The following is a 9,240-nucleotide window of genomic DNA, read 5'->3' on the forward strand; positions in this document are numbered from 1 at the left end:
TTAATATAACAATCACAATGTTTCTCCCTCCACGAAATCTCCATAGTAGATTGAATAAATCTTGTCTAGTTTTATCATTATCCAATTTAGAGTTTTTCTTTGAAACTTGCAATACTTACTGATAAAGAAAAAACAATCGCTCTCATCACTATTCAAAAGATAATATCAAATAAAAATCCACAATCATATCTATTAATCAACTTATCAACCGCCGCGCATTTTATCTTTGGCGTCTAATGCCGAAAGAGCACAAGGCTAACCTGCGCAGTACGCACTCCCTGCCTCACTTCAGTGTAACAGTGCTGCAACTCTCGCTGAATGCAAAAAGAACTATACTTACATTTTCTGTATCGAGACACCAATAGCTAGATAATTGACACGATACAGTACAGTATTACAAAATCGTTCGAAAATCTAGCTTTGGTTCAGTTCAGTGCAATACAAATCCCTAAATTTCAGCTGCATTCTGTTCTGTTCAGTAATTTCACTTCCGTGTGGTGTGTATGTGTCAATATTAGTCTATAGATGCACAATGCTGTATCTAGACCTGATCTTTGTTGATTTTATGTTTACTGTTTGCTGTAATGTGGTGTATTTTTTGAAAATTTATGAAGGTTTCCTCGTTCGATTTTTCTGTGGCAACTGGGGGTTCTGTGAAAAAGAAGGAAATGTTTGGGTTCTCGAGGAGAAGAATTAAGCTCGAAAGGTAATTGATGTCAATGTATTTGTTAAAAAAAGTTTCTTTTCTTTTTTTATTTGTGTGTAAATTGGGCTGGATGGAAAAAAAAATAAAAATTAAACGCCACTGCCAATCGTTTTTTTATTTAACGTGTGTGTGTGGTAATTACTGGCTATTTTTATTTCTAAGGTTTTTGTGAAAATAGTTATTTAGATTTGCTTGTTGAGTTAATGCATCTCCTGTCCACATAAACCGAAATGGTAGATAGATACCTCCAAATATCATTACTTAAGACAAATGTTAAGAATAAACTATGCTCTTGTGTTCGTTGAGTAAGCACTTCGTAATCTTTTCCGGTATTAATCTTATTGACGACTTAGTGGTTTTAAGCCTTTATCATCACATGTATGATGAGAGTATGCACTTGAACAAAATATTGATTGATTTGGAAATTGATTATAGTGTTTCAAATGGTTTAGAGTGAGCCACCAGCTTATTTGTTGAAATCTGTATTGATTTCAAATGAAAATATTAGAATTGGAATTTTCTTTTGTAGAATATGCTAACTTTGTCAAAATTTGAGTTGCACTTAGTATTTTGATGATATGGTGATAACAACAGTGACCCTCTTCCCTGTGATGCCTTTGAACGGAAAATTGAAATACTGTTCCTTTATTGCTCGAATGTAAAACTTCGATTAGACTACCTTTTCATTTTCATAGGACCCAACTATAGACATGCTTGAGAATTGAGCAATTGTCCTGTATAATTGAGTGCATGATTTCACTGGCTACCATTGTGGTATTTATTTTTGGTAAAATATTTAGATCTAGCATATTATTGAAACTTGTTACTATCATATTCATCATTTGTGCAGATGGTTTTGGTGTACATGTCTTGTTATGGTTAACCAGAATTGTAAATACTTCAGAAACTTATCATTGTAAAGTTTTTCATATTTTTTGTTTTCTTCAGAATAAAAAAAGTTCAACACTCGGATGCTGCTCAAGGAACTAGAAGTCCAGGAAGGCACAATAAAAGACTTAACAGTTCAAATGTCAGTACTCAGTTTTCGTCATCGAGAGGTTTTATTAAAGATTTGCCTGCTCATTGAACTATTCTATCATGGCAGGGGGAAAGCATGGCAGACAACACTAATGATTATGATGAGCTCATCCGTCAATCTTCATCTGATGGGTCTGAGCTTAGTAACTGTGCTTCAGGAAGCTCTGAAGATTGGATGGTGCTTTCTGTCAGCGGAGTGAAGCCTGAAGCCCGCTTCAATGTAAAATACTCTTGGTCCTACTCACACCTGTTGAATAAAAATCACGCCTGATTGGTTCTTTTCTTAGATGAAAACATTTGAATATTTTGGATGTATTCTCTATAGCACGCGGCAGCAGTTGTCGGGAACAACATGGTGATAGTCGGTGGTGAATCTTCAGATGGATTGCTAGATGATGTCCAGGTATCATAATAAGCACTTCAACTTCTCTATCCTGTTATTGGACAAAATTTGTGGTGATTTCTTTTGCTTGCAAATTCTACAGTTAAATTATTCTTTTATTCTATCCAGAATTGGTAGTTTTTCTCATTTCCAATTACCCAAACTAAGCAAATGTTTACGGTGTTTGTGAAGGCAATGATGTGTTCAAATATTGCTTGTATTGTTTATAGCATTGACTATGGATTTGTTTGAGGAAGAATGTTGTATGTCATATAGTGAAGTGGAATGCACTCTTATTTCTTCATTATTTGTTCAGGTACTGAATTTTGACAGATTTTCATGGACTAAGGTTTCACCAAAGCGGTATCGTTCACCAACTAGTTATCCATTAAAAATACCGGCGTGCAAGGGTCACACTTTGGTATTACAGTATTTCCTACATCTTATCAGTGTCTGGAGTATGTGCTGCATCCTCTTATTTCTTGCCCATGCCGCCTGATAGTCATCTCATGTCACTTTCTAGGTTCCTTGGGGGAAAAAAGTGCTTCTTATAGGAGGAAAAACTGAACCTGCAAGTGAAAGAGTCACTGGTAGGCTTTATCTGATTGTAAGTCTCTCTTGCTCTCTCCTGGATAATGTGTCCCCTCATGCACTTGTCCCCTTACCATGCAGTCTGGGCATTTGACATGGACGGAGAATGCTGGTCTCTTATGGAAGCAAAAGGAGACATTCCGGTACTAATTTCTCCATAATTAATAGGTTAAAGTAACTATTGTCAATTTTTCTCCATGATTAATAGGTTAAAGTAACTATTGTCAAATTTTCTCCATGATTAATAGGTTAACATAATTCAGACTTTAAATTTGATACATGTAGCTGTACTTTTTTAAGCTGAATATGTTTCTGAGTTATGTATTAGCATTAGAACTTTGGGCTTTGGTTTTATCTGGCATATTGTATATGAACACTCCTGTTATCAATAGTTATTCCATCGAGAAATTCTGAGTTTTGCATTATGCATCATTTTATTTTATTTTTGAATAATTTAGCATATGACCTGAGCTGTCCATCCTGTTCTAATTGTTTATGTTTAACAAGCATCTCTCCCTTGTTGGTTTGAAGAAGCATGTGAATCTAATGCTCAGTTGTTATGTTTTCCCTAATGATGAGATACTTGTATAAAATTAATCGGCAGCACTTATTTTTATATACTTTTTTCTGCCTTTTCCCTAAGCATTCCATTACGTGTTAAGAAATACTATCTAAATCTTCTGTTATTATTTTTGGGAATCTACGTATTCTAGCCCAGTGTAATTTTAAAAATAGCATTCTTTATTAAATATTATATACAATATAGCATTTTATAATTTAGTACTCCTCAAATACCCCTTCTTTATCCTTTTTCCCCGCCTCAATAAAAATATTACGACTTACAGAAATAAGAATCACTTTCCAAAATAGTAATGTTTATCTAGACTATCGGAAATTATTTTACAATTGATATTAAAATTGAGTTATATAATGCGTTTTTATAATATTATCAACAATAATGACGAATATCATCATTATCTTTATTATTTTATATATGATTGTTTATGATTATTCTTATTTATTATTTTCTTTGTTATTACTTATTTTTCTTATTTTTTTATTTGAAAAAATTATTGAAAAAGCAAAAAGTTGGCAAAACGCGGTAGATTCAAATTTTGCAAAATTAGAAAAGTTATTACTTTATTTTATAAAAGAAATTCTTATAAATATCACTAATTCATACTAAAAAGTCTATAATTTTTATTATCAATATAAATTAGATAAAGAGCAAATAAAATTGAATATAAAAACAAATGCAAGAAATTAAAACACAATTGCAATAAAAAAATTATTCATCATCATCATAGCACATTCCTGTTAGTTGCAGGATCGGCTACATGGATATTAGTTCTCCTAACTAAATGATTTTCCCACGTCATATCTTAAAAGAAGATCTAAGATATCTTCCTTATCAATTTTATCCAAGTTTTCAATGACTCACCCTTCTTTTTACTCCCATTAACCTGTCAATCTAAGGATATGTCAGATTGAGGTCGTGTTTGGTCTCCTCTTCACATGACCAAATCATGTTAGACGTTTCTCTCTAATCTTATTCTCAACTCTTTGACAACATGAAAAAACCAAAAGCTCCTCTACACATGACCAAACCATGTTAGAAGTCTCTCTCTAATCTTATTCTCAACTCTTTGACAACATGAAAAAACCAAAAGCTCCTCTTTACATGACCAAACCATGTTAGACGTCTCTATCTAATCTTATTCTCCGTGGGAGCTACAACTAAATAAATCATAATCTTTTCATTTCTAATTTCATCATTGTGGATTTTGACACATCCATCTTAACAAACGCATATCTGCTACCTCCATCTTATGTATATGTAGTCTTGTAGTGGCCCAACAATCCGAGCCATAAATCATAGCTGGTCGAACAATAATCTTATAACATTTTCCTTTCAATCTCGCAGACATCCTTCTATCGCATAAGACTTCTGACGTCATCCTCCATTTCATCCACTCTGCTTTACTCATATGGTCTTTATTATCTCTATTGTCTCCAATCTTTTGGATAGTATATCCTAAATAGCGAAAATGTTCACACCTAGGATTTTCGACCTTCAATATTAATTGGACTACCCATTCGTCTAGATTCAGGACCAAATTATCTAATAAAATACGTAGTAGCTCAATAATTATATTATCATATTAACTCAATTTAGTTTGTTTGTGTGTTGATGTAAAAATTGTCTAAAGGATATATTTAGAACTTAAGGCTATTTTAAAAAATTAAATCTCATTAAGGTCAAATTTGATTATAGGTATTTGTAGAAGGTCATTTTAAAAAATCCCTATCTTTTTTTTATTTGAAAGAAAAAATCGGAGGGAATGTAATCCTAGAATCAAATGGAGCATTGGTGGCAAATTTAGAATAATCAGTAATATCTAGAGCTTCATAAATTGCAGGTTGCTCGTAGTGGTCATACAGTTGTTAGGGCAAACTCTGTTCTGATTTTGTTTGGAGGCGAAGATTCTAAAAGGAGGAAACTCAATGATATGCATATGTTCGATCTGAAATCTCTGACCTGGCTTCCTCTTCATTGCATGTAAGCAAAACTGCCGTCAATAATTTTAGGCTTTCCAGAATAATCGGCGAGTGAATCTTTCTGTATCTGATTATCATTCTGTTACATGTTTTTCCGTGATCCCTAAATATGGAAAAATTGGTTCAGTTGTTATTGACCGAACATTTCCTGTATGCAGTGGACCACGGCCGTCTCCAAGGTCGAATCACGTTGCAGCTCTTTATGATGAAAAAATACTTCTAGTTTTTGGTGGAGTGTCAAAGTCTCGTACTCTAAATGACTTGTACTCACTTGACTTTGAGACGGTTTGTGGAAATAGTTTATCTAAATCTACTGAATTCTTACATGATGATAATATGATTTAAACCAGAGCATATGCAAAAATATAATTCGTGAATATATTCATATAGATGGTGTGGTCAAGAGTTAAAACTCGGGGTTTTCATCCATTGCCTAGAGGTGGTTGTTGTGGAGCGCTTTGCGGAACTAAGTGGTATATTTTTGGTGGTGGTAGCAAGAAAAAACGTATGTCCTTCTAGCTCACCACCAATCTTCTGCTATCATTTTACTCTAAATGCCGGCTGTTTTTGGGTTTGCTGTCCTATATATGTATATATTTTTAAGTTCAGAGAATCTATCATTCTTTTACTTTGCATGAATATAAGCAACTGTTGCCTGTGTGTCTCAAGTCTCTCGAGATTTTCCAATGTTTGAAAGTTCCTTGGGTGGTACAGATAAGAATTTTGAAATCCTGTTTAATTACCCAGCTGACTCTCAATTATTTTCCCTTTTACAGCTGATGCAGAGACCTTGATATTTGATATTCTTAAGCTTGAATGGTCAGTTGTTGTTGCATCACCGTCGTCTTCCATCACTACCAATAAGGTTTGGTTTGATTCTTCTGGTTTACTCTTGCAAATATGTCGCATTCTCAATACATGAAAAATATAAATTTAATTGATGAGAATCTTTTTATGTATATTTGTTTGCCATGTTGCATGCATTCTCGGCATGTGATTGATGTAACCACTGTTATTAATGCTTTTGTTATTTAGAGTAGCCTTGCTCTTGTCTGAACTCTGAAAGATCATGTTATTGAATGAGACTGTGAAACATTGAATGAAAGACCAGCTAAGAATGGATTAGCTGGACTCTTGTTGGGTTGTCGCTATTGACCTCCCGCAAAATCACACACCTGACATTTCTAATTCACTGTGATGCAAATTGGGTTGCATGATGACAATAAGCATTCCTTGAAATTTTAAATTGCATATTGTGAATCCACACATATCTGTGTTTCCAGATATAGACTTAAATGAAGCAACTGCATAAGTTTCCCCTTTGTATTTGTCTTTTTTTCCCTCCCTATGCTATATTTTTATATTTCACCCTACATTCTGAGAATTGTTACTTTCCCCTGCAGGGATTTAGCCTAGTTCTTGTACCGCACAGGGAAAGGGATTTTCTTGCTGCTTTTGGTGGTTTCAAGAAGGATGCATCAGACCAGGTCATACATGAGCCAAACATGATGTGATTTTTTTGGTTTATGACTTGGGCGATTGGAGTCTATTTCTGATTCTTGTGTTTTTCTACAGGTTGAGGTACTTTTCATGGAAAAGATTGAATCATCGATTATTCAAAAAACAACATTGAGTAAAGTTGCTGGATTGCTGTCTGAGAATCGTGCCTCGTCTGTAGAATTGTCTTCTCAGCCAAACAATGGTTCTCTCGGTGCTCATTTTGATTCTGTCTCAAGACTTCATTTAGCATCTGCTACCGAACAACATGGGTCTGGTAGAAAATCGTTGTCAGAATCCTTACTTGTTGACACAAATTCTGCTCCTGGAAATGCCTCATTCCGCAAACAATTTAATAATCAGGAGGAGAATGCTGAGATGACAATCATGAATGTCTTAGGGAAAAGAAACCAACCACAGGTAAACACGATTGGCTATTTGCCATTGTCCCTGTTAAATTCTTATCTAAAATGTTCCAGTTGGTAGTGACTACCTTACTGTTTTTCTTTTTCCCCTCGGTTCTTGCTCTTTTACCTTATGATTTGGGAAAAAAGTTCATTATTACTGCTTTCAGGGTTTCTGTTGGTCTTGTGAAACCTCAAATTGGTAAGGAATCCGAAGACATGAAACTCCTGCTCGTTCTAATGGGGAAAAAAGGTTGTCTAATTCATGTACATGATATCGTTTCAGTTAAGGGAGCAAAACATAAAGCCAGTCGATTTAGGAGCTGGGATTAGCTCTGGAGGAGATAAAATTGCAGAAGAAACATGTGCGTCAGAATCTGATAACTTGAGTTCTCTTGACAAGCAAGGAAGTGGAAGCTTGCTGTCAGAAAGTGATGGTCTTGCATTTCCAGAAAGTGATGGTATATCTAGAATAACAGTGCAATCAAACATCTATCAAGCATATGAAACAAAACTAGCTGCCCTGTTAAGAAAGAATGGCATTCTGGAAGGACAATTGACAGTTGCATTAGCTGGTCGTGAAGCGGCAGAAAATAATTTGTTATCTTCTCTCAAAAGTAGGCAGGAAATGGAGAAAAAATTGGCAGACATAATGAAGGAGTTGGAGTTTTTTAAGGAGAAGCTAAACAGTGTTGAGTTGGCACATGAAGAAGCGAATAGCCTATCTAATATTGTCCACTCTGACAATGTAAGACTGGAACACGATGTATCTTTCCTTAAAGCCGTTTTGGACGATACACAGAAGGTATAGACAGAGCGTAGCTTTCAATCTAAGCATTCCTTCTAGTTAATTATGAAAAGTTATCGGGTTACTGATTTGACTGATTTCCTTCGTAGGAGCTTCATTCGACTCGAGGCGTCCTTACAGGAGAACGAGCTAGAGCATTCCAACTACAGGTTCCATCCACTTCTTAATCAACATGATATCATAAAAAATACGTTGGTCCTAAACTGATTGGGTTGATTACTTGGATCCATCTTCTATACTCTGTCTGAAATCAACTAAATCACTTGTCTCATCTTCTAATTAGACAATAAATTGCAAAAAATCAGTGTTCTTGTTTTCCTGTCCTTTAGATCATTCTATGTTCAGTGAATTGATTCAAGAATAAGAAAACATCCCTTCACACTGTATCAGATTTGCCTGGACAGATGAGATTCTACTCGGGCTCACTGCCTGTCTATGCGATTTAAAAATGTTGGCCAATTTTCACAATTGATTGGCCTGGAAATGACATTATACAAGATTTACCCATTCTTGGTTCAACTTGACTACCAGTTCTCCGCTTTCTTTTTAAAATAATTCATTCTTATTTACTGACCTTATCCATATCAATTACCAGGTTGAAGTTTTCCATCTGAAGCAAAGATTACAGTCCTTGGAAACTCGAGCACCAACTCCAAGAAAACCTTTCCACGTTTAGCGTCCATAAGAATGCTCGTTTCTGTTTTATGTAGTTAGGTCTTCCACTAGCCACATTCTCACAAACAATAATGGCCGGTTTTTGTATTCTTCGCAGCGTTTGTATTGCTAGCTACGCGTGTGTAATCTTGGTCCAGAGACGATGTTGTAATGTAAAAAAGTTGCAGTTGTTAGCTTTGAATGTTGTAATGTTAGCTTTGAATGTTGTAATAATTAATCTCATCATTTCGATAATAATAATAATCTTTGCAAGATCATGATAATTTTATTCTAAGTACCTGTTCCTTTCCTTCTTTAGTCTTGACGTTGACAACATGTGCATACAAGTAGTAACAACCACAAGGATTAAGATCGAGTGAAAGTGAAGTTGATACCACTCATTCTTCTATTTTAAGTTCAAATGAAACGAATTCCTTTGAAATTGAGAATGTCATAATTTTTGGATTTAACGTTCTCTCCGCGGATCGAGGCTTGAAATATTATAGAATTTACAAAATCATTTATTTTTTACATACGTTAATCAAATATACAATATGAAAACTGGCAACAAAAAATTTTTAAATTCTAGTTTCGATAAATT

General features: G+C 34.6%; 1 protein-coding gene across 8 annotated transcripts; it reads left to right on the plus strand.

The window, feature by feature from the left end:
• The first annotated feature begins 211 nt into the window (after window positions 1–211).
• On the plus strand, window positions 212–8,906 carry LOC142526942 (acyl-CoA-binding domain-containing protein 4-like). 8 transcript variants are annotated; one of them, XM_075631625.1, is made up of 17 exons: window positions 212–293; window positions 615–706; window positions 1,655–1,736; window positions 1,812–1,964; window positions 2,070–2,147; window positions 2,443–2,547; window positions 2,650–2,716; window positions 2,799–2,860; window positions 5,138–5,277; window positions 5,435–5,561; window positions 5,667–5,781; window positions 6,053–6,141; window positions 6,680–6,763; window positions 6,852–7,193; window positions 7,464–7,982; window positions 8,075–8,134; window positions 8,581–8,906. In XM_075631625.1, the coding sequence occupies exons 1-17, from the start codon at window positions 237–239 to the stop codon at window positions 8,659–8,661; spliced, it is 2,253 nt and encodes a 750-aa protein (XP_075487740.1). In that variant the 5' UTR covers window positions 212–236; the 3' UTR covers window positions 8,662–8,906. The 8 variants fall into 8 exon arrangements, with proteins under 8 accessions (XP_075487740.1, XP_075487746.1, XP_075487745.1 ...); XM_075631631.1 differs by having other exon boundaries at window positions 246–267; window positions 8,581–8,905; XM_075631630.1 differs by having other exon boundaries at window positions 268–386; window positions 8,581–8,905.
• The last annotated feature ends 334 nt before the right edge of the window (window positions 8,907–9,240 follow it).

The sequence above is a fragment of the Primulina tabacum genome, chromosome 15, assembly GCF_025594145.1.
Source record: "Primulina tabacum isolate GXHZ01 chromosome 15, ASM2559414v2, whole genome shotgun sequence".
In the NCBI taxonomy this organism is placed as follows: domain Eukaryota; kingdom Viridiplantae; phylum Streptophyta; class Magnoliopsida; order Lamiales; family Gesneriaceae; genus Primulina; species Primulina tabacum.